At 51.0% G+C, this 23,929-nt stretch overlaps 2 protein-coding genes and 1 long non-coding RNA gene across 20 annotated transcripts; 1 reads left to right on the top strand and 2 right to left on the bottom strand.

The window, feature by feature from the left end:
• Positions 1-387: 387 nt before the first annotated feature.
• On the bottom strand, positions 388-1,967 carry LOC123632528. The gene is made up of 2 exons (XR_006733386.1): positions 1,291-1,967; positions 388-692 (listed from the first exon to the last, which is right to left on the bottom strand). It is a non-coding gene; the product is annotated as an uncharacterized LOC123632528 (long non-coding RNA).
• Positions 927-14,047, top strand: ATXN2L (ataxin 2 like). Of its 18 annotated transcripts, none has more exons than XM_045542896.1 (23): positions 927-1,483; positions 3,001-3,037; positions 3,249-3,305; positions 3,395-3,466; positions 3,851-4,001; positions 4,445-4,569; positions 5,835-5,926; positions 6,386-6,586; positions 7,626-7,801; positions 7,977-8,087; positions 8,651-8,839; positions 8,928-8,999; positions 9,243-9,313; positions 9,492-9,787; positions 9,870-9,939; positions 10,455-10,601; positions 10,688-10,760; positions 10,854-11,041; positions 11,406-11,535; positions 11,633-11,754; positions 11,917-12,129; positions 12,308-12,497; positions 13,125-13,613. In XM_045542896.1, the coding sequence occupies exons 1-23, from the start codon at positions 1,191-1,193 to the stop codon at positions 13,172-13,174; spliced, it is 3,126 nt and encodes a 1,041-aa protein (XP_045398852.1). In that variant the 5' UTR covers positions 927-1,190; the 3' UTR covers positions 13,175-13,613. The 18 variants fall into 18 exon arrangements, 17 of the variants coding, with proteins under 17 accessions (XP_045398852.1, XP_045398851.1, XP_045398848.1 ...); XM_045542895.1 differs by having other exon boundaries at positions 13,102-13,613; XM_045542892.1 differs by having other exon boundaries at positions 12,308-12,551.
• A 3,585-nt stretch (positions 14,048-17,632) lies between these two features.
• Positions 17,633-21,252, bottom strand: TUFM (Tu translation elongation factor, mitochondrial). Its single transcript, XM_045542884.1, has 10 exons — positions 21,068-21,252; positions 20,767-20,961; positions 20,175-20,341; positions 19,808-19,912; positions 19,564-19,728; positions 19,276-19,408; positions 19,088-19,192; positions 18,813-18,964; positions 18,586-18,705; positions 17,633-17,993 (listed from the first exon to the last, which is right to left on the bottom strand). The coding sequence occupies exons 1-10, from the start codon at positions 21,108-21,110 to the stop codon at positions 17,820-17,822; spliced, it is 1,359 nt and encodes a 452-aa protein (XP_045398840.1). The 5' UTR covers positions 21,111-21,252; the 3' UTR covers positions 17,633-17,819.
• Positions 21,253-23,929: the final 2,677 nt, after the last annotated feature.

The following is a 23,929-nucleotide window of genomic DNA, read 5'->3' as shown; positions in this document are numbered from 1 at the left end:
TCACCCAATGGTGGATTAGGTGTCACTCCTGCCTACTCTTGTAGTGCCCCGTGCTTCACCGACAAGATCTCATCAAATTATCTAAATCCACCACTAGCTTGAACTCTTTGAGAACAGGAAGTGGTTTAATTACCCCAGTGTCCAAAGCACCTAACTTAATGCCCTGATGCCCAACTAATTTTGAATGAATGAAGGCTACCTTCATTGCAAAAATGGGTGGAGGATTTTGAACCAGACCCTAGGAACTTTGGCCTTCAGACAGTCTTACTACAGTTTAGAGTTCATTCTCGGGCATGGAGAAACAATTTAGGTTGAAAATCACTGAAATTGAAAATAATTTAGGACTAGGCATAGATTTATCTGCAAAGATCCACACGCTCAAACTGATCACTTCAATGCTCATCAGTCTTTTATTTAAAGCACATAAGGTGGTAAGCAGCTCCTTACAAAACCTACCACCTGCCAAAAACAGCAGTTCCGTCCCGGGAACTTTTTTGAGGCTTAAGACCCCGCCCACGAGCACCCAAGGTGGCGGAAGAACCTCACGCTACGCCGTGACATCTCACACTCTGCGGAGGCATCCCGACGTTACGCCGGCGGCGTAGGCGGAGCGGCCGGTCCTTCCTCTCAGCTGCTTCGGCTCCTCCCCCAGCGCTTCACACGCTCATTGTGAAGCTACAGCGGCCGCCAGACTGTAAGGCGGTTTGAGACCTTGAGACCCTAAATCCTTGGCGCACGTGAGCGCCCGCGCTGCTCCCTACCCACTCCAAGGGCTAGGGTGCGAGACTCACCTATTTTATTCTCTCTATTCTCCCGCCGGGAGCTAACCGCCTCGGTGCGCGCGGGCACCTCACGCCGCCGCTCCCTCCTCTGCCCCTCCCCCTCCGGGCGCTCCCGCCCGCGCGCTCTTCCCCTCCCCGTTCCCCGGCGACGCGCACGCGCGCCAGGCCGGCTCGCGCCCTCTCGCTTTCCTCAGGCCCGCGAGACCCCCCTCCCCTTCCGCCTCGCGGCGCTTCCTCGCGCCGCGGTCTTCTCCAGCCACCCCCGGCACCGCGGGGCTGCCCCCGCCCGCCAACGGCGGGTCCCCGGCTTCCCAAGCCCCCTCGCTTCCCGCGCTCTCCGGCGGGGACCCAGCCCCGGCCCCCTCTCTCCCTCCCTTCCCTCTAATTCCCCTTCCGGACGCTGCCATCATGTTGAAGCCTCAGCCGCCACAACAGACCTCCCAGCCCCAGCAGCCGCCCCCCACGCAACAGGCCGTGGCCCGCCGGCCCCCCGGGGGCACCAGCCCACCTAACGGCGGCCTCCCGGGGCCGCTGGCCACCACCTCGGCTCCCCCAGGGCCGCCTCCGGCCGCTTCTCCCTGCCTGGGGCCTGCGGCCGCTGCCGGGAGTGGACTCCGCCGGGGAGCCGAAGGCATCTTGGCGCCGCCGCCGCCGCCGCAGCATCAGGAGAGGCCAGGGGCAGCCGCCATGGGCAGCGCCAGGTGAGAAGGGGTGGGCTTCCGGGCGAGGGAGCCGCGGCTACCGGCAGGAGGCGGCGGCTCGGTTGCGCGGGGCGGACCCCCAGCCTAGTATCTTTGAGGAGAACCGGGGAGACGGGGAGCCCCCGTGATGCTGGGGTTGGGCCCCTTCCGGTCCCAACAGGTTGAAGGGAAAGGGGTCCCCGGGCGGCCACCAGAGCACTTGAGGGCCGTGGTCAGCGCCCAGGGCCTAGTCAGGGCTCGGGGCTCCGGCCTCAAGGAGAGGCGGGGCGCATCCCGCCAGTGCCGTCGGCCTGGGGAGCTGGAGGGGGGGTGGAGAGGTTATCGGGGTCCCCGGCTCCATTACCACGAAGGGTCTCGCGGTCCCCGGCTTCAGCCAATGGGGAATCTGCTGCGGGAAGGGGTCCCCGGCTGTAGCCAATGGAGGGGGGCGCGCGGCCCACAGTTTGGCCAATGGGGAGGGAGGGACTTGGGAGAGGGTTGCTACCTCCCCCTTCCCGGTCTGGCCAGTAGGAGGGGAGCGAGGTGGGCGGGGGGGACGGAAGGAGGGACAACTGGGAGGACTGCCGGCCGGGAACCTCCAGCGCGCGCGCGCCCTTCCTGTACGTGCGCGTGGATGCTGTCTTATGACCCGGGCGTTCGCGTGCCCCGGTAACACCTAGGGCAGGGGCTGGGAGTGTCCAGGGAGGGGGTCGTCTGCTGTTCGTGGATGAGTAGTGGACGCTCCTCTCTTGTCTGTGTGTGTGTTAATGGAATTGAGTGTGGCTGGACACGCAGGCGCAGTGGGTTCTAGTCGCGGGAGGGGAGATTTTGAAGAGGCCCGTGGGTTTTAGTGCGCAGGCGCAGACCGGGCGAGGCCTCCCGGTGGATAGCTTTTGCGGCTGCGCTGTCCCCCAGCCCCGCCAACGGCCCCCTCTTCGCCTTCCTCAACCGCCGGTTACGTCAGCCAGCGAGGAGTAGGGTTACCTGGCGATTGGTGACCTCCGCAGAGTGGGTAACAGGCTGGATGAGTAATGAGGTCGAGGGGATGGGGTGCGGAGAGAATGCCCCCTCCTCCCAGGGTTTGGGGTGTAAGGCTGCTGAAAGTGATTGTCTTTTCTGTTTGGGAGGTAATGTGCCTGAGCTAGATAGTTACAATCTGCACTCCTTAGCTTTCGCCTTCACATGTGGGGCAGGTTGCTGGTTAATATTGTAGAATTGGTCTGCTGGAAGCATACATCCTTGGCCCCTTGGAGAGAGTGAAACGGTTGTGTTCCCATTGGCTGTCTAGGGCAATTGACAACCATTGTGGATGTCATTTTTACTGGCATTTGGAAGAAATGTGTTTAGTGGCTTTTAATGCCTATTCTTTTCTTCCACTATAAGATGAGAATTTGAAAATCTTGTTGATTAATTGGATTGTAGCCTAAATCAGCATCATCATGTGGTTTTTGGTTTTAGGATTTACCATTAATTTCATAATGATGTAAGAGAGATTGAACAGTTTTAAATAACTAGTTTCTTATTTTCTTCTTTTGTAGGGGACAGAGCACAGGAAAGGGACCCCCACAGTCACCTGTGAGTGCCTTTCCCCCCCCCCAAGATACATGGACCTAAAAGATGCATATGTGGGAGTATAAGGCAGATTAGGTACAGAGATAGTCAAATGGGCTCGGAACAGCTGTGGACCCAGTACATACAGGGTGGATATGAGTAGAGTGTAGGCATTTAGAAAGAAAAGGGAGGTGTTGACTGGCTGTTCCTCTCTCTCTCCTGTGTTAACTGACAGGTGTTTGAAGGTGTCTACAATAATTCCAGAATGCTGCATTTCCTTACAGCTGTTGTGGTAAGTGGATACTTAACCACTAGGTTGCATGAGAAATATAATGCATCCGTTTTGTGGAGGCACTCTTCTTATTTTTCCCCCTTTCCCAGGGCTCCACTTGCGATGTAAAGGTGAAAAATGGCACCACCTATGAGGGTATCTTCAAGACTCTGAGCTCAAAGGTCAGTGCACTCAAATTCACTTATTTTGGAAGTTGCATGGAAGAAGAAAGAGGAGAATGAAATAGGCTCATTGAGGAGGGTGTGAGTTGGGTAGTGTTAGACTGCAGTGTTAATGGTTTCTGCAGCCCTATGCTGAATAGTACTGCAAGTGATAAAAGACAAATTTGAGAGCTGGGTACTTTAATGGTAAAATGCTTAAGTTTAAATTTGAGACTTTTACTAAATCCTTTGGCTAATGTTGAGCAGACAGTGCACTTGGTTCTTAGTGTGTTGAGAGTATGGTGTTGGGAAAAGTTCAGAAAGGGCAAGAGAAAAGTAGTCATATCTTTGCCTTCATGTTTCTCTATATTGACCTTTGGGTATTGGGGAATGGGGCTTTTGTAGTTTGAACTAGCAGTAGATGCTGTGCACCGGAAAGTATCTGAGCCAGCAGGTGGACCTCGGCGGGAAGACATTGTGGACACCATGGTGTTTAAGCCAAGTGACGTCATGCTTGTCCACTTTCGAAATGTTGACTTCAATTATGCTACTAAAGGTATTGTGAAAGACTGTTACGTCAGACCTACTATGTATGAGCAGAAGGCAGTTCGTGTAAGGTGGGGCATGTTGTCTTAATTCCTCCCCTCTTACTGCCTTTTTTTTTTCTGAGGGAGATGGCTGGATTTTTATTTTTGAAACTGTGTCTTGACATCTCATACATAGTGGAATGAATCCTGGTCTCTGTTGTGGTTCTTCATATTTTCCCTAGTTTTTAAATTTTTGTTTCTTTTGAATCTTAATAATCTCAACAGATCAGGCTTTTTATACTCTTCATGACCACCACCCCCAATTTTGATACACAAATATACATACTCTAAAATCTGAGTTTCTTAAACTTCTCTTTGCTCCTGAACTACTTGGTGGGTGGGTGAGGGATGTTGGAAAGAAAGCTATGAAATATCACCTAGCTCCTGATCTTCAACTCTGCTGCCCCCACAGACAAATTCACTGATTCTGCCATTGCCATGAACTCCAAGGTGAATGGGGAGCACAAAGAGAAGGTGCTTCAGCGCTGGGAAGGGGGTGACAGCAACAGTGATGACTACGACCTCGAGTCTGACATGGTACAGTCTCCTTCCCTAACAGCTGGGCAGACAGAATGGCTTGTTGACAGTGAGGTCCATTCTTGGAACCAAGAGTTGATTCTTGGGGAGGTGGCAGAAAATTATTTACTGTTGCCTATTGATGGCGATTAGATAGCAAATGGAAAGGTACAGAAAATAGCAAAATAAAAATGTCTGTTTCTCCAACATCAATAGTTGACAACTACTAGCATTTGCTTCAAGTCATTTATTTTTTCAATATAACAAAAGGTATAGACAAGATTGACTCGTGTATAGGCCTATTTCCTTTCCCAAAAGCAACTACTCTGATGCATTTAAAATCTCATGAATAGAGCCAGCCTCGGTGGTACATGCCTGTAGGTCCCAGCTACTCAGATGGCTGAGATGGGAGAATCACTTGAGGCCAGGAGTTCGAGGCTGCAAGTACATTGTGATCACACTTGTGAGTAGCCACTGCACTCCAGCTTGGGCAACATAGCAAGGTCCTTCTCTTTTTAAAAAAACGACTCGTGAATTAATGCATTATCATTTGGGTTTGTTTAATTTGCACAAGAATTTGTTTTTCTTGCCTTGTTTCATTTATTTTGAACTTTTCGTGTTACATAGATCCAGTTCGTTCCTTTTAACTGTTGTATACTGTCTTTAAAATTTATTTTGAGACAGGGTCTTGCCCTGTTGCTCAGGCTAGAGTACAATGGCATCATCATACGTCTCTGCAACCTCAAATTCCTGGGTTCAAGTGGTCTGCTGTATAGGCACATACCACCATGCCCAGCTGATTTTTCTGTTTTTTTTAGAGACAAGGTCTCGCTATGTTGCTCAGGCTGGTCTGGAGCACTCCCAGAGTGCTAGGATCGTAGGCATGAGCCACTGCACCTGGCCTGTTTTATTTATATTTGTATATATGTACGTTACATGCCAAATTGTATTTGTCCCTTACTGATCTGTATTTTGTTACTATTATTTTGCTACTAAAAATATCACCTTATACAGCTTTTAGAACATGTATCCCCTTGCACATGTGCTAGAATTTCTCTGGGATGTCCTGGAAACAGATTTGTTAGGCCATAGGACTTTACAGTTTTATCAGTTATTTCTAATTTGTGATGTAAGTACCAGTTGATACTCTCCCCAGCCATGTTCCTATTCTCTTTACTCTTGGTTTGGTTACATTTTTAAGTTTTTAATCTGATAGAAAGAAAATGACATGTCATTGTTGCTTTTCTTGCTGGGTTTTAAAACATTATCCTTTCCCCCCTCTTTAGTCTAATGGATGGGACCCCAATGAAATGTTCAAGTTCAATGAGGAGAACTACGGGGTGAAGACGACCTATGATAGCAGTCTCTCTTCTTATACGTGAGTGTCTTGGTACTTCCCAAGGTGGTATATTTTGCAGTGTGGGGTCACTAACAGAAGACACCATCTCTAGGTGGAACATAGTTTTTGCTCATTCTTTTCTCAGTGTCCAGGTTGCCCACCCCCTACTGCTAGACTTTCTTGTGGAACTGCTCCCTCAAAGGTTTTCTCCTACTTTTTCCTGATTCCAGGCCACCCCATGGGTAGAATTAACTGCTTGCTTTCTTCTCCACCCATGCTTTTCCTGTAGAACTTAAAACATAGCATCTAAGTGGTTCTTCAGATTCAGAGATGTGCCTTGATACTCTGTCTCGGACCCAGTATATGCCCGTTTAATCTATGTTGAGTTGTTGAAGGAATTGAATACCTATATGCCTGAACTGATGATTAAACTGATGTTTTCCTTTTTTTTTCTCTTTTCTCCCATCACTGGGATGCTGGTCTGTGGGCTTCTCTCAGGGTGCCCTTAGAAAAGGACAACTCAGAAGAATTTCGTCAGCGGGAGCTGCGTGCAGCGCAGTTGGCCCGAGAGATTGAATCAAGTCCCCAGTACCGCCTGCGGATCGCCATGGAGAATGATGATGGGCGCACCGAAGAGGAGAAGCACAGTGCAGTCCAGCGGCAGGGCTCAGGGAGGGAGAGCCCCAGCTTGGCATCCAGGTAATTGCTGGGAGCAGCCAGCACTGTTTGGGGCTCACTGTAGAGTACAGGGCCTGGGCCAAGAGTTTTATACACTGTTGATTAAGCATCACGACCATGTGACATGTGGGTTAATACATAGTTATTTCCAATTTTTAGAAGATTGAAGCCTAGAGAGGTTAAGTAATTTGCCCAGAGGAACAAAGCTGAAGCTTGTGGATTTAGAAAAAAAAAATTCTTTTTCAGGATTTCAGTATACTTTCTCTTTTTCTCTATGTATTCATTTATATGTATGTGCTGGTTCTTTTCCATGTTTTCTTTTCTTTTCTTTTTTTTTTTTTTGAGACAGAGACGCACTGTGTTGGCCGGGGGTAGAGTGCCATGGCGTCAGCCTAGCTCACAGCAACCTCAAACTCCTGGGTTCAAGCAATCCTTCTGCCTCAGCCTCCCGAGTAGCTGGGACTACAGGCATGTGCCACCATGCCCAGCTAATTTTTTTCTATATAGTTTTAGCTGTCCAGATCATTTCTTTTTATTTTTAGTAGAGACAGGGTCTTGCTCTTGCTCAGGCTGGTCTTGAACTCCTGACCTCGAGCAATCCTCCAGCCTCAGCCTCCCAGAGTGCCAGGATTACAGGCATGAGCTACTGCGCCAGGCCCATTTTTTCAATTGCTAGGAGTCTTCACATATATTTTTTTCCTTTTATAAACATGAAATCTAACCGTATGTGATCTGTTCTGTAAAAGCTGCATTTTGATCTACGATGTAATCCTACCTTTCTCATAGGTCAGGGTGATAGAATTGTGGAGCACTGGCCAGGTTGGTTGGGTCGGGGTAGCTGTAACATGAGGTTAAGCCTGTAGCAACAGAACATTTAACTGGGACAGATCTTCCAGTGGGATAGTGAAAGAAGCTGGAGCCAGGCAGAGAGAGAGAGAAGAGTGTGTGTGTGTGTGTGTATGTATGTGTTGAAGTAGAGGACTTCAGAAGGAAAGCCTCCGTCTTTCCAACATGTGTGGGGTTTGTGGCTACCTTACTTGAAGTTGAATTCTTTCCCCAGGGAGGGGAAGTATATCCCTCTGCCTCAGCGAGTTCGGGAAGGTCCTCGGGGAGGTGTTCGATGCAGCAGCTCTCGGGGCGGCCGGCCTGGCCTTAGTTCTTTGCCACCTCGTGGCCCTCACCATCTTGACAATAGCAGCCCTGGCCCGGGTTCTGAGGCACGTGGTATCAATGGAGGTGAGTTGGGAAGCAGACTTTGGGGGGCAGGGAAGGGAAGGAAGATAGTAAGAAGGTGGGAAGGGTAATCGAAAGGGTTTAGATGGGGTTGGAAGGATGATGCATGGGTGGTGATGTAATAACGGGTACTGTGCCTCTTCTGATTTTTCTTCATCTTTAAAAAAAAAAAAAATAGGCCCTTCCCGCATGTCTCCTAAGGCACAGCGGCCTCTGAGAGGTGCCAAGACTCTGTCTTCACCCAACAGTAGGTCTTCTGGAGAAGCTTCTGTTCCACCTCCTCCTGCAGGTAAAACTTCGTAGTGTTAGATGAAGAAATTGATAGAAATTTGTAGAGGAATATAGATATGTCAGTTGTTGGAATGCTGGGATGGAAGACAGTTTCATGGTAGATGTTTGGGGGAGTTTGGATTTATCCTTTTTGAGAAAACATTTTTCATGTTCCTTAGTGCAGAAATCCCAGTTTAGCAATCCATGGGTTGTGTCTGGCTAGCAGATGTCTTTTGTTTAGATTTGAATTAGTTGCCAACATTTTAAAACAAGAGAAGTCATAAAAAATTTTCTATTTCTTTTGAATTGCAGAAAGTTCTGCAAACACTGAGCCTGCCTTGCTGCATAGCTCTAGTTGGCTGGAACAGAATCACAGCTGCCCCTTTAAGCATTCCAGTTGCTCATTGTGCCCATGAGGCCATTTACCTGCATATGTTACCTGCTTCAGGCTTCTAGACATTTAAGTCTGTGACCCTGGGTGTGATAAAGTGTGTAAAGTTTCTTGGTATTTGGAGTGAGGCCTCTGTACCCACTGCCTGTTGGACAGCAGTAACCATTGTACAGTTCCCCCTTTTCTTCCAGTGGGCCGGATGTACCCCCCGCGCTCTCCTAAGTCTGCCCCTGCCCCAATGTCACCTTCCTGTCCTGAGCCTCCCATTGGCTCGGCAGTGCCAACCTCTTCAGCCTCCATCCCTGCAACATCATCAGCAGATCCTGGAGTGGGCTCCATTTCCCCGGCTTCTCCAAAGATCTCCTTGGCCCCCACAGATGGTAAGAGCCAGAGGGGTGAGGGCTGTGGACAATATGAAGTGTGATTCTGGACAGAAAGACCTTCAGGTATCTCTCTTTCCTTGCTTAGTAAAAGAACTCTCTACCAAGGAACCTGGGAGAACTCTGGAGCCTCAGGAACTGGCCCGGATAGCTGGGAAAGGTGAGGGTTGTTTTTTGTTGAGGACGAATACTCCCTTTTTTGGGAGAGCATTTCAGTTAGGAAACACTGGAATTCAGAAGCAGATGCTGTCTGTTAGCTCTTTGATCCTATTTAATTACTCTGAGGATTCTCAAGAGTTTCTCTGTTTTCTTTGCTTTCTTGTTCTTTGGGCTATTGGCAATGTATAGCCACCTTTGAGAAAGAATGTATTATATATTCTCCCTTTTTACTGTTTTCTCATAGTCCCTGGCCTTCAGAATGAACAGAAACGATTTCAACTGGAAGAACTGAGAAAGTTTGGGGCCCAGTTTAAGGTGAGAGAAGTGTGAAACAGCTGGGGTGTTAGCAGGGTAAAGGCGGGTGTGGGTGGCTTACAGAAGAGGCGGAGCACTAGGTAGGGTAGAAGAGATGAGATCAAGTGAGGATGAAAGAAGGAATTGGGGCCTGAGGTTCGGAGCAGACAGTACTGTGTGTATATTTTTCTCCTTCCAGCTTCAGCCCAGTAGCTCACCTGAGACCACCCTGGATCCTTTTCCTCCCCGGATCTTAAAGGAAGAGGCCAAAGGGAAGGAGAAGGAGGTTGATGGTCTGTTGACTTCAGAGCCCATGGGGTCCCCTGTCTCCTCCAAGACGGAGTCAGTATCGGATAAAGAGGACAAACTGCCCCTGGCACCAGCAGGAGGCACTGAGGGGCCAGAGCAGCCCCCACCACCTTGCCCAAGCCAAACTGGCAGCCCCCCAGTGGGTCTCATCAAGGGAGATGACAAGGATGAGGGCCCTGTTGCTGAGTAAGTGGGGTAAAGAGCTGAGGGGGGGGGTGTCAGGGGATAAGGGGCAAGCCATGAGGATTGATTTTGCTTTCTTTCATAGACAAGTGAAGAAATCAACGTTGAACCCCAATGCCAAGGAGTTCAATCCCACAAAGCCTCTGCTCTCTGTGGTGAGATGGGATGGGAGAATGGGGGCTCTGATTTCTGTGAGGGAGACTTGGGAGGGGCTGATAGACAGTGGAGGGGAGCACTTCACCACCAGGACGCTGGCCTGCCTGGCATTGAGGGGACAGCAAACGCTCAGGGAGAGCAGCTCTTAGGCTGGTTTGAGGAACGTGGACTCAAGCCTTGGGTGATGGGATCCTGATGAGTCTGACACGTTTGTAGGTTTTGTGGTATTTGGCTTATGGAGTACTTGAGTTGGAGTAGTTACGAACATAGGCCTCATTCGGGCCAATTGATTTGGCCTGAACCCCTGTACTTAAAAACCACTTCTCTGTCTCAGTTTCCTTACCTCTAGTTTGAGAATGCACATCTCATACGATTTGATGTGTGGCTTAGCCAAAATAAAGTGCAGAATGTGTTTGGCACACAGCATTCCATGAATGCTACCTGTTAGAAGCATGGCCAGGAATCAGAGGGGAGGATACAGAAATAAACCATTGTCCTCCCTTGTCTCTTACAGAACAAGTCTACCAGTACCCCAACTTCTCCAGGGCCCCGGACTCATTCAACTCCCTCTATCCCGGTGCTGACAGCAGGCCAGAGTGGGCTGTATAGCCCCCAGTACATCTCCTACATACCTCAGATCCACATGGGACCAGCTGTGCAGGTAAGAGAAGAGCCTGGGTGGGTCCAGAATTTGGTTGGACTGGCTGAGGGACCAGGTCATTCAGCCTCATCTGTCCTCGTCCCCAGGCACCTCAGATGTATCCGTATCCTGTATCTAATTCAGTGCCTGGGCAGCAGGGCAAGTACCGAGGAGCAAAAGGTGAGCAGGGTCGGGAGGGGCAGTCAGTGGGGCTGCCCAGTGCCTCCTGGCGGGTGGAGCTTGAGCTCTACACTATGTTCCCCCTGCCCCCAGGCTCCCTGCCCCCCCAGCGCTCGGACCAACACCAGCCAGCCTCAGCTCCTCCGATGATGCAGGCCGCCGCTGCTGCTGGCCCACCTCTGGTGGCTGCCACACCTTACTCTTCTTACATCCCCTACAACCCACAGCAGTTCCCGGGCCAGCCGGCCATGATGCAACCCATGGCCCACTACCCCTCACAGGTGACTGTGGCCCAGGAGGCAAGTGGGGATCCAAAGCCCCTGCTAGGGATCCCCCCTTCTCCACCTCTAAGACTCAGGAGCTGGGTGAGGGGAACAGGTGGTGTTCTGGGTGGTGGTGGCCAGCTGTGGGATTGGAGGTATCAGACTTAGATTTGAATCCTGGCCCTGGTCAACCTGTAACAAGGCATTGAACATCTGTCTCTGCCTTTGTTTTTTCCTCTGAAGTGTAGGTGAGCTAGCATCTGCCTGTCAGGATTGTTGTGAAGGTTAAATTGTGGCCAGGCCCAACCAGTGCTGTGCACAGAGATTGGGCAGGAGAGCGCCTCCCCAGTCTGCTGCGCTGACCACTTCTCTGTCCCACCAGCCGGTGTTTGCCCCCATGCTTCAAAGCAACCCACGCATGCTGACGTCGGGTAGCCATCCCCAGGCCATTGTGTCATCCTCAACCCCTCAGTACCCTTCTGCAGAGCAGCCCACCCCCCAAGCCCTTTATGGTGAGTTCTGCTGTGTTCTCCCTCTCTGCTCCGAGCTGTGCTCCTTCGCCCCCTCTGGTGTGCTCAGCGCTGGTTCTCTCCCTCTTTCCTGCTGTAGCCACTGTTCACCAGTCCTACCCACACCATGCCACGCAGCTCCACGCCCACCAGCCGCAGCCGGCTACCACGCCTACTGGGAGCCAGCCGCAGTCCCAGCATGCGGCCCCCAGTCCTGTCCAGGTGCCTGCCGTGGGGGTCTGAGTGGTGGGGCAGAATGGGTGGCTGGAAGAGAGGGATAGAGCTGGGGTCATTCCACAGCGGAGAGGATCATTGGGGGTCAGCGAGCGGTTGGCCTGGGTGCCAGAGGAGTGGGTGGCACTCACCCTCACCCTCCCCTGGCAGCATCAGGCAGGGCAGGCCCCACACCTGGGCAGTGGACAGCCACAGCAGAATCTGTACCACCCAGGGGCCCTGACAGGCACGCCACCCTCTCTGCCACCGGGACCTTCTGCCCAGTCCCCTCAGAGCAGCTTCCCCCAACCAGCCGCTGTGTATGCCATCCATGCCCACCAGCAGCTGCCCCACGGCTTCACCAACATGGCCCATGTTACCCAGGTAAGAGCCCACAGGACCCGCTTTCTCTGGGTCTGGGTCTTTGTGCCAGAGGACGTGAGCCTTGGGGCTGTCCCATTCCCAAGTCCCTGGTTCCTTTACAGTAGTGCTCCTGACCCTAGGGCTCTCAGAGCTGTTTTCAGACTTCCTGGTACTCCCAGTTACTTTTTGTTCTCTACAGGCCCATGTCCAAACTGGAATCACAGCAGCCCCGCCCCCTCACCCTGGGGCTCCCCACCCGCCCCAGGTGATGCTGCTGCACCCACCCCAGAGCCATGGGGGGCCCCCCCAAGGCGCAGTGCCCCAGAGTGGGGTGCCTGCACTCTCAGCTTCCACACCCTCACCCTACCCCTACATCGGACACCCCCAAGGTGAGCAGCCTGGCCAGGCGCCTGGATTTCCAGGAGGAGCCGATGACAGGATTCGTGAGTTCTCGTTAGCTGGGGGAATTTGGCATGGAAGAGCTGAGGGGCTGCAGGTGGGGCAGGATGCACGGGTTCTGGGTGGGGAGTGAGGGGTCTTGGAGGCAGGGCTGTCCCACAGGGCGCCCGCCGACGTGCACCTGTCTGTGAAGTATGTAGGGTGGGCAGAAGCCACAGTCGCCGCCGCCAGGGGCTTGCTCCTGGCTCTGTCCTTTGCTTCCCTCCGTCCTCGCTCAGTTGTGATCCAGCAGCCCCCCTCCCCACTGCCTCCCCAGCTCTCAGTGACCCCGACTGTCTCCTGACTTAGCCGAGGTAAGGTCAGCGCAGCAGACAGGGCCAGACTGGGGTGTGGGGGGCTGAGCTGGGCACACAAGTAAGGGCTCTGGCTTACTGGGAAACAGCGTTTGACCTGTGCTTCTGACAGCCCCATGAGACACCTTGAGGAGGCCGCTCCTACCCAAACACCCCCACGCCCCCACTGGACGGCATTGGATGAAGGGACAGCTGCTTGGGTTCTAATGCTCCTGCTCTCTTCTCTTTCCCCTCCAACCAGTTCAATCTCATCCCTCCCAGCAGCTCCCCTTCCACCCCCCGGGGAACTGAAGATTGTCCTGGCCGCGACCTGAGACCTCCATGAGTGGAGGGAAGAGTGATCTATGTCTCTTCCCCCAGCAGCTCGGACCAGTCCCAGCCCCCCAATCCCCCCCTTTCCCCAGGGGAGCTGGGGAATTCCTGCCAAGCACCTTGAATGGGAGGGGCCTCAAAGTGGGCAGGGCCAGGGTCCAGCAGGGGTTGGGGGGTTCCTGCTCTGCCCTGCCCGTTCCCACCCAGTCTTGCCCTCCCATCCTTTCATCTGTTCCCCCGCTGGAGACGGAAGATCTTTTATTTTCTATTATTTATAACTTCAGACTTGGGCCCCCCTGTTCTTTCTTTCCCATTAACTTGAGTGATCTGTGTGAGAGACAGACAGATGCCCCACAAGGATGGTTGGACAAGGACTTTTACTTTTTATTACATAAAAATATTAAAAAATAAATAAAAAAATAAAAATTTAAACTAACTTAACCTGCCTGTAGTTTCCTCTTTGGAGACTAGAGTACGGTTATAGTTATCAGTCTTACTAATACTAGTATTACAGTTATCTTGTCATCTATTCCCTGTTTCCCTTCATGTGAAAATTGTAGCCAGTTTCTCTAAACCCTAGGATAAGGGTAAGCAAGTCAGAATCTTACGCTGTTCCTTTGAAGGTGGGTTCCAAACAACGTCTGAAGTCTGTAGTTGGTGACTGAGGTTCTGGATAACTGGATGACTAAACATGCGTGAGATAGTCCCCTTCTCAAAATGGAGCAGTGTAGCAGTGTGATGCTGTCCCTGGCTGGCTCTGGAGCTGCTGCACAGGGCATCCAACCTCCCAGTGACTGTATTCTCATCTGGAAATCAGCCTCATCTCAAGGTGCTATTGAAAGTTTTCATTTCAAATATAAGTGCTTCACGAATTAGTCCACCTCTTTATGTTGAAAGCTGCTTTAGTGTTTCTGGCCATTGGAAATAAAGGCCTGACTGATGCACAACTGAGAGGTCTTGGGTGTGAGTAAGAGCTATTAAAGGTGGAGCTGCTAGTGGGAGAAGGGGAGAAAGGACTGGTTGGGGAACCAGGTTTAGAGGAGCAGGAGCTAAATTTGGGGTTATGGACGGGACAAGAAGATCGAAGCATGGTGTGTGGAAATGACAACAGTCTTCAGAGGAGGTGTTTTTTCAAGGAGGCAGTTTGGATTTCTGTTAACTGTGAGACCTGACCTTGGTTTCCTTATCTTTAAAATGGAGATAATGTCACCTTTACAGGCCTCTGAGGTTAAGGCTGGTGCTCAGTGGTAGGCAAGGGTGTTCCAGCTTGGACCACAGCCTGAAAAAATTTGCTGAGACGGGCAGGAAGAATAAAGGCTAAATATTGGGGGAGATCCCCAGGGTATGAGGATCTGAAACTTCGTAATGGGTGGGCATGGTGGGGAGGGGAGAGGGTATATTAAGGGGATTTTACTTGGCAGCCACTTGATTGCTAAAAACAGGCAGGGTTGGGGTCCCAAGTGGAAGAGCTCTCCAAAGATGGGGATAGGATGGGAGACATCAACTGGGGTGAGGGGTGGAAGACAGGGACGGAAGCAGTAGGAGCAGGAAAGCCTTCAGTTGAACTCAGGATGCGTGAAGTCCAGATGGAGATACAGGTGTCTGTAGCATTGTGAAATGTGCAGGTGTTGGTGAGCAGTCCTTTTGATGCTTTATGGGAGGATTGCAGATAGGTCATCCAAGCCCCCAGTGGATGGCCTGAAACTGCAGATAGTATTGAGCCCTGTACATGCTACGTTTTTTTCTATATATACATAGCTGTGATAAAAAGATTGATGTGTTAGGCACAGTACTCATGGCACTTCAGGGCCATTCTTAAGTCAAATAAGGATTCCTTGAACACAAGCACTACAATACCATGACAGTTGATCTGATAACCTTGATGGCTGCCAACAGGCAAAGGGATGATTCACATCCAGAGTAGGACAGAGCAGAACGGTGTACAATTTAAAACTTAAGAATTATTTCTGGGTTTTTAACATTTAGTATCTTCAGACCAGAGTTGACTGCAGGTAGCTGAAACTGAAAGCCATATTGCAAATGCGGGGAACTACTGTATATTAATTTATCATCTTTGAGCAGAAGTCTTTTCAAAGTCGGAAGGGAACTTAGTTTTTATCCAGGGAAGAATTCCCTTGTTTGTGAAAGCTTTCAGCTTTGCCTTGAACAGAGGAGGAGAAAACAAGCTGCTCCATCATTGGACAGCACCTCATGGAAAGTTCTTCCTTGCATCCATCCTCCCTCTTGCCTACTTCGCTTAGTTTGCTTCTGCTCTGGAGTCCCCGATCAGGTTGAGTTTCTCAAAACACCTCTCAGATTGGGCCCAAGCCCCTCTTCTCTTCTAGGGGCTTGTCCATTTATCCCCACTTCCCACTGAATATTACATTTTTCTTTGGGGTCAGCATCCTTGCCAGTCATTCCAAGTTTTAAGAAAATCTCAGCATTTTATTCCCTGCATATTAATAAACAGCCTTTTTCTTAACTTTAAATCTTGGTAAATGTTGAAAATCAAATTTATTCTTCAACCTCTTTTGTGGTTGGAACCAGTGATACAGCAATGATGACCCATCAGATATGCTTCAGGACTGGTCATTTGCTGAGATTTTACTCATGTTGAGTTCCTTGTATAGTGGGTTTGGAGATGAGCAAGATACGGGCGTACCTCATTTTACTGCATTTTGCTGTATTGCGCTCCTCGGGCGTCTTTCACAATTTGAAGGTTCGTGGAAACTCTGCACTGAGCAAGTCTACCAGTGCCATTTTCCCAGCAGCATATGTTCATGTCATTTTTTCTGTTAGCAGCAAAGTATTTTTTAATTAAGGTATGTACAGGTACGTACATAGTTTTTTTTACTCATAATGCTATTGTGCACTTAGTATAGTCGGCCTTTGAACAAAATGGGCTTGAATTGTGTGGGTCCATTTCTATGCAGATTTTTTTCAATAAAAGTTGCACTGAGTGTGCCTGCCTCCCCTTCTACTCCTTGCACCCCTGAAACAGCAAGACCAACCCCTCCTCTTCCTCCTCAGCCCATTCAACATGAAGATGACAAGGATGAAAACCTTTAGATGATCCACTTAATAATGAATATTTTTGTGATTTTCTCAATGTCTTTTTTTGTCTAGCTTAAGAATACAGTATGCAATACAGATAATGTACAAAATATGTGTTAATTTGCTGTTAGTAAGGTTTCCAATGAACAGTTTTTTTGGAAGTCGACTTATACATTGGTTTTTGACTGCACAGGGGGTCAGTGCCTCTAACCCCCTTATTGTTTAAGGGTCAACTGTAACATAAGTGTAACTTTTATATGTACTGGAAAACAAAATATTTGTGACTTCCTTTATTACCGTAGTCTAGAACCAAACCTGCAGTTATCTCCAAAGGTATGCCTATAGAGTCCTTATTATAAAGTCAGTCTAAACAGGTAGGCTGGGTGTGGTGGCTCACGCCTGTAATTCTAGCACTCTGGGAGGCTGAGGCACGAGGATGACATGAGGCCAGGAGTTTGAAACCAGCCTGGGCAACACAGCAAGATCTGTCTCTACAAATTGTTTTTTAAAAAACCAGTTAGGCATGGTGGTATGTGCCCATAGTCCCAGCTACTCCAGAGGCTGAGGCAGGATTGCTTGAGCCCAGAAGCTTGTGGTTACAGTGAGCTATGATCACACCACTGCACTCCAGCCTGGTGGACAGGAAGACCATGTCTCTTAAAAAAATAAAAATAAGGTTAAACAGGTAACTAGACACTGACCTAGCAACTACTTAAAGAGGACAGCAGGGCCGGGCACGGTGGCTCACGCCTGTAATCCTAGCACTCTGGGAGGCCGAGGCGGGTGGATCGCTTGAGGTCAGGAGTTCGAGACCAGCCTGATCAAGAGTGAGACCCCATCTCTACTAAAAATAGAAATTGTCTGGCCAACTAAAAATATATATAGAAAAAAATTAGCCGGGCATGGTGGCGCATGCCTGTAGTCCCAGCTACTCGGGAGGCTGAGGCAGGAGGATCGCTTAAGCCCAGGAGTTTGAGGTTGCTGTGAGCTAGGCTGATGCCACGGCACTCACTCTAGCCTGGGCAACAGAGCGAGACTCTGTCTCAAAAAAAAAAAAAAAACGTAAGGTGCATTTGGCACCTGAGCTCAGGCCATGCTGGCTCCAAGTGGTAACCAAATTCATTCCCAGTATCTGCCAGAACACTGTTCAACAGTACCCTACTGTAGCATTCTACTAGGCAATCGCACAGGCTCACTGGACTAGGTTTCTCCTCTCAAGTTGTGGCAGCACGATGGCCTTAAAGACAGCTTTCCAGCCTATACCATAGAGACTGGACTCTCATTGCTAGAGAGGGACTCTTGCTAAATGGCTCTGAGCTCTCACAAGCTCCTCATCTGTCTGGTCTTCAATGTCCTTTTTGTACTCCATCCTCTCCACCTTACACAAAGGACACACACAGGCTGGCTCACTATTCACAGAACAGTTTATTGGCCCACCTCACCTGGCAGACCACCCCTACTGACCAAGGGGAAGTGTCCGTCTAGCTGCACTATGCCGGGTTGCAGCTTGTGCCCTCAGGGCACCAGGAACGGGAGAGAACACTGGCCAAGGCAGCCCTAAATGCAAGAGGACGTGAGCAGAGGGCCACAGACTCAACTCCACTTGATGTTCTTATCCTCCTCAGTCATGGCTGACGTGTCAGTGACCAGGCCGGTGCCAATGGTCCGGTTGCCGTCTCGCAGGGTGAAACGCTGGCCTTTCTCCAAGATCATCGGCTGCCGCAAGATTAGGCTGAGCTTCAGGTCCTCCCCAGGCATGGCAAGCTCCTGGAGGGGAAAGAGAGGATCATGCATGGCCTTCAGGGTGTCTTCACTCTTACTATTTGCTGTCTTGGAGATTAAGAGTCATGGGAAAAGTCAGCAGGGTGATGACTCTGCCTGGGGACAGCTCCATCCATCCCAGCTGTCAGGCAGATGCAAACAGTATATTCAAAACAGGAGAACGTAAAAGGGACCAGTGATGAGTACTCCTATGGTACGTTCACAAGAAAAAAACGCTTAGGAAATTCTGGCTTACGCAAATTTCTTAATTACAGAGCTTTTCGGAGCCTTCACATACAGTGAAACATTCCACAAGAGGAACCATTTTCTAGGAAATCTTTCTGTGGGCAAATGCTGCTACAGCTAAGCTGCTAACCTACTTCAGCCTAGTGCAGACTGGATGAGGACTCGTTCCCCCTAAGTCCACTGGTCAAGACCTCTCCACCCACTAGCTTCACTGACAGCTGCTGCCAGCCTCTGTTCACCCAAGGAAATAGTCACCCAGATTGTCACATGACACCTTTGGGACCATGAGTGAGGCAGACCTGATACGAAGAGCGCCACCTCCACTCCTTCACATTCCCTACACCGGCCGTACCTTCCCTGGCGGCAGGATGATACGACAGGCCATGTCCCAAGTCAGGGAGAACATGACGGGCATGAAGTGGGATACAAAGGGCTTGTGGCGACCACCCTCCTCCTTGGTGAGGATGTAAACCTGGAGGAGATAAAGCAATGACAGTGGAGCTGGGCTTGGCTGGAAGCATTTCCTCTGTGCAGGGGACAGCTTGGCTCGCCCTGCCCACCATCACCTGGTGCCCTCACCTGTGCCTCCACCTTCTGGTGGGGCTGGATGGAACCTGGCTTGACCATGACCAGGCCACGCCTCAGGTCTTCCCGCTTCAAGCCTCGGACCAGGGCCCCGAGGTTATCCCCTGCCTCTGCCCTCTCCAGGCTCTTGTGGAACATCTCAATGCCTGAGGGGGAAGAGAGAAAGGAGGGAGAAGGGACGAGGGAGGAGAGTCTGAGGCACAGGGAAGACACAAGGGGAAAGGTCATCCTGGAGCCAGCCCCTGGGTCCCAAGGCTTCCTTCCTGTACCTGTCACCACAGTGCGAATATTCTTGCTATGTCCTAGGAACTCACAGTCATCTCCCTTCTTTAAAATGCCACGCTCTAGCGTACCTGTCACCACGGTGCCCCGGCCTGGAAGGGAACAGGACAGGACATCAGGGACGCTGGGCTAGGCTATTACTAAGAAGAGGGAGTGTGACAAGCACGGTCCTCACCAGGGATAGAGTAAACTGTCTCTACAGGCAGCAGGAAAGGCTTCTCCAGGTCCCGGGTGGGCACTGGGATGTAACTGTCCACAGCATCCAGCAGCTTCTGCACAGACTTCAGGCCTAGCTCAGGGTCACGTTGCTGTTGGAAGAAGGTGACAGGACTCTGAAATCTCCATTCTACTCCTCTTACTTACCCAGAGCCACTCCCCAGACAAAGCAGAGTTCTGGACACCCATCCAGCCCCATCCTCTGCAGCAGCAGCCTCGGCCAACCCTGGCCTGACTCTGCCTTCACCTCAAGGGCACAGAGAGCAGATCCTACGATGACTGGGGTCTCGTCCCCTTTGTAGCCAAACTCATTGAGCAGTTCCCGGATCTCCAGCTCAACTAGCTCCACCATCTCCGAGTCCTGGACAGCGTCGGCCTTGTTCACATACACCACAATGTGCTCTACCCCAATCTGTAGACGGGAAAGAGACAGTGTCCAGAGTGGCCCAATTCCCCCTTTCTCTTTCCACCCCTACCCAGGCTGCAAGTACCTGTTTGGCCAGTAGTAAGTGCTCTCGGGTCTGGGGCATGGGGCCATCATTGGCTGCCACCACCAGGATGCAGCCGTCCAGGGGGGCAGTGCCTGTGATCATATTCTGGGAAGGAGGAGGAAAGGAAACACTCAGCCTAGATCAACGACCTCCTCAGCTCTTGATCCATCTAGCCAAGTGCAGCAGTTAGAAACAGGTCCCCCCTTTTTCTGCCATCTTCTGACCATACCCACTTTGACCATGGCCACAAATCTATGATCTCATACCTAGACATCTTGAATACCTTAACCTCCTCCCTCTAAATCTAGCATCCTGACAGGAAGCAGCTCATGACCCTGTCCCCAGTGTCCCAGGCAAAAACCCTCACCTTAACATAATCTGCGTGACCCGGGCAGTCTGTGTGAGCATAGTGGCGGTTGGCAGTGCTATATTCCACGTGGGCTGCATTGATGGTAATACCCCGAGCTCGCTCCTCCGGGGCATTGTCTATCTCCTCATACTTCTTGAATTTGGCCCCTCCTCCCTCTGCTAGAACTAAGAGAGGAAGAGAACACACCTCTCAGCTAAAGTTTCAGAGCTAGAGGCAGGGCTCAGGCCACACCCCCAGGTCCCTCCCACTTAAATAAACTATCTCCCTCAAATCTCTATTCCTGCAGAGAGAATGTGGGTCAGAAAGAAATGTTAAAGGGCCTCAAGGGGTTGCCCTCTGACTTGTCCAGGGTAAAGCCTCTGTTTACAGAGCATTCCCCACGGATAGAAAGAGGCCACTCAGGGTCCCCCAATTTACACATCAGAGTTTTTCATGTTCAGGGGAAATCTGTCTTCTGCATCTTCCAATCAACCCCACCATCCGAGTTCAGGCTCCTTGGGCCACAATAAACTCCTCCAGCAGACACTCGGCTGGCCCCACCTCCCCAGCTCCAGATCTCGCCGGACGCCCCCACCCAAAGCCCGCTCACTCTTCGTGATGGCCGCAGTCAGTGTGGTCTTGCCATGGTCCACATGGCCGATGGTACCCACATTCACATGGGGCTTGTCGCGCACGTAAGTCTTCTTGGCCTCGACTGCTAGGCCGCGGCACAAGAGAGGCAATGCTGGGGCCTTCAGCGGCCGCAACAGACCCTGCAGCAGTGGGATCGGGCCGGCGCTGATACCTGCTGGGACAGAGGCTTGCAGTCAAGGGGTGAGTCCGATCCCGGATACCCGCGATGCCCTCCCCCACGTGTCCCTGGGCCGCTATCGCCCTCCCTGGCCCCTCACCGCTGAGGCGGGGCGTCGCGCGCAACAAGGTGGCGGCCGCCATTGTGCTCGTACTCGCGCCCCGGGTACGGGGTACAGGATACCGGGAGCCTGCGCGTGCAACGGAGGAAGGGCACTTGCGGCTGGAGGCAACTTCCGGCGGAAGTAGCAGCCTGGAGGGCAAGTCTAGGCATCTCTAGGCCCAGTTTCTATGGCCTTCTCCGCCGACTTCCGGGTGGGGGCGCTGGTGTCTGTGGGCGGCGCCGGATCGAGAAGGTTTCCACCGCCCACTCCGGCCTCACGGCTGCGGGGCGAGGTAGTTCTTTCAGGCGGCGCCGGGGCGGGGGGAAGCGGAGCGTCCCATAATGCACCAGCGCCCCGAAGGCTCACGGGCGTTGTAGTTCCAGGGGCGGCGGGCGCTCGGGGAGGGAGGGAGGCGGGGCTAGGCGGGATCCAGAGGGAGGGTCCCGGCCTCCAGCCGGCAGAGGCGGCCCCAGCGCGGACCGCTAAGGAGTGTCCTGGGCCCGGCGGAGAGAGACCCCAAACACCCTGGAGTCCGACTCACTTCGCGGTCCTCTGTGCCGCTGCGGGAGGTAGGACCAGGTCCTGGACACCTTTCGGGGGTGGGGTCGAAGTGTTACTTAAATCTGTCCGCAGAGCCTTTGTTTTCCTATCTGTAAAATGGGAATAGTAGTATCCATTTCACAGGGAGACCCTGACATCTGGCCCAGAGACAAAATGAACCGGGCAGGAGCCTGGGATGGGATCCTGGGGCCTCCAGGACCCACAGTCCTTGACCCTCAAGTACCCGCCCATCTGGCCCACAGCTTGCAGGGACCCTGTACCGCCTGACCTCACAGAAGCCAGAGTCCCCAGGACAGAGCTTTGCTGCCCACTCCTGTAGCCCCTCAGCAGCCTATGGTCAAGCAATTCCCTTGATCGTCGCCCCACTCACCCAATTTTACGGATACACTGAGGGTGAGGGGCCAGCCTGGGGAGCCTTTAAGGGCAGGCTGAGTCTGTCCTGTTCCTGCTGTGGGCCCAGCACCTAACACAGGATGGAGCATGCAGCGAGTGCTCAATAAATGTCCATCAACTGAATAAGTGCGAGGCTAGTAAATGACGCTTAACTTTCACATCCATCATCTCATCACAGCTTCCTGACATCACCCTGAGGTGATGATAGCAGCTGCTTAACCCTGATTTATGTTTCCAAAACTAATCAGAGCCTAAGAGTCAATTGACAGTGTTCGTTTCAAATAGATTCCCTAATACCCCCTCTGGAGATTATGATTCAGTGGGATCTAGGCACAGACTAGGAAACTATATAGCACACGCGCGCGCACACACACACACACACACATACACTCTTTTAAGACTCAGAGGGGTTTGGGAAACTCAACTTTTATTTATCAGGCATTCATATTGGTTCACGGTCGATGTTTTCAGTGCTACTCTGTGTGGTAGGATCTATTATTGCCCACATTTTACAGGTAAGAAAACTGACAGGGTGATTAAGGAACCCAACACAACTAAACCCCAAAAAGTGTGGACACTACACTGTACTGTAATTTAACTGTCACTTTACTGCTCAGATAAAGTGAGGAACTTGCCAGAACCTTTGTCCTCCTGGCTCCCAACTCATCAGCTCTGCTTAGGAAGGGCTGGTACAGTTGAAAGGGTTTCCTTTCTTATTACCTTGTTCCTTAGTCACTTCATGTCTGGGAATTTATAATAAGACACTATTCTCCACTAGCAAGGTGTGAGTTTTTGGAGTTAGTATTTGAACTAATAGTTTCTATTTTAGTGAGGCTATATTTATTTTAATGTGTCTTAGTTTGAAAAATACTGGCATAAATGGCCAAGTATCTCTCGATCCCAGGAGTTTGAGAGGCTACAGTGAACTATGATTGTGCCACTGCATTCCAGCCTGGGTGACAAAGCGAGCCCCTATTTCAAAAACAAAAGAAAAAAATTCTTACTGGCTTAAGTAAATATCAAGTTTAAAAACATCAATTTAAAGAATGCTATTTGGGCTAGGTGCTGTGGCTCACACCTGTAATCCTAGCACTTCAGGAGGCCAAGGCGGGAGGATCACTCGAGGTCAGGAGTTTGAGACCAGCCTGAGCAAGAGCAAGACCTCGTCTCTACTAAAAAAAAAAAAGAAAGAAAGAAATGATCTGGACAGCTAAAAATATATATAGAAAAATTAGCTGAGCATGGTGGCGTATGCCTGTGGTCCCAGCTACTCGGGAGGCTGAGACAGGAGGATCGCTTGAGCCCAGGAGTTTGAGGTTGCTGTGAGCTAGGCTGACACCACGGCACTCTAGCCCGGGCAACAGAGCGAGACGCTGTCTCAAAAAATAAATAAATAAATAAAATAAATAAAGAATGCTATTTGGTAGATAATATTCTGGGTGGTATGAATGTATGGCAAATTTTGGGGAAGATGAGGAATGAATGAAGTTGAGAAACACTGTGCTCAAAAAAGAGTTCAAAGGGAGAAAATTTTCTAGAGCTGTTCACTGTAGCATCCTCCAGAATAGTGAATGGCTTAATCAGGAGACTTGATTTATAGATAACAGATTTTACACCGGCTGAGTGAAGCCGAAGAGGGATTTATTAAGGGTGTTAGGCAGCTCACAGAACTGTGGGGCAAGCTGGAGAAATAATGCCAAGCTATAGAACTGATCTGACCTGATAACAAAACTGCTGCTACTGCCACTGCCACCAAACACTCAGTGCCAGGATTTAGACTCGTCCGTAACAGCTATTTCTGGTGGCAGTGAAACCACTTCTGCATCAAGAAAGTCACTTTACATCCCTCCAACCTCAAAGCCAGGCAGATTCAAAGCCTCACATGGATGTGTCTTATTGGAGAAC

The sequence above is a fragment of the Lemur catta genome, chromosome 2 (genome assembly GCF_020740605.2).
Source record: "Lemur catta isolate mLemCat1 chromosome 2, mLemCat1.pri, whole genome shotgun sequence".
Taxonomy (NCBI): domain Eukaryota; kingdom Metazoa; phylum Chordata; class Mammalia; order Primates; family Lemuridae; genus Lemur; species Lemur catta.
Note: the sequence above shows the minus strand (reverse complement) of the source record. Positions and strands in the feature narration are given on the sequence as shown.

What these genes read in the sequence shown, in the direction of transcription:
- ATXN2L (XM_045542899.1), top strand. Translation starts at nt 1,191, where the DNA reads ATGTTGAAGCCTCAGCCGCCACAACAGACCTCCCAGCCCCAGCAGCCG. An exon ending in CAAGTACCGAGGAGCAAAAG is followed by an intron (nt 10,761 to 10,853) that starts GTGAGCAGGGTC and finishes CCCTGCCCCCAG; the next exon opens with GCTCCCTGCCCCCCCAGCGC. An exon ending in CACCCCCCAAGCCCTTTATG is followed by an intron (nt 11,536 to 11,632) that starts GTGAGTTCTGCT and finishes TTCCTGCTGTAG; the next exon opens with CCACTGTTCACCAGTCCTAC.
- TUFM (XM_045542884.1), bottom strand. Translation starts at nt 21,110, where the DNA reads ATGGCGGCCGCCACCTTGTTGCGCGCGACGCCCCGCCTCAGCG. An exon ending in GACTGCGGCCATCACGAAGA is followed by an intron (nt 20,342 to 20,766) that starts GTGAGCGGGCTT and finishes TTCCTCTCTTAG; the next exon opens with TTCTAGCAGAGGGAGGAGGG. An exon ending in ACTTACTACTGGCCAAACAG is followed by an intron (nt 19,729 to 19,807) that starts GTACTTGCAGCC and finishes TCCCGTCTACAG; the next exon opens with ATTGGGGTAGAGCACATTGT.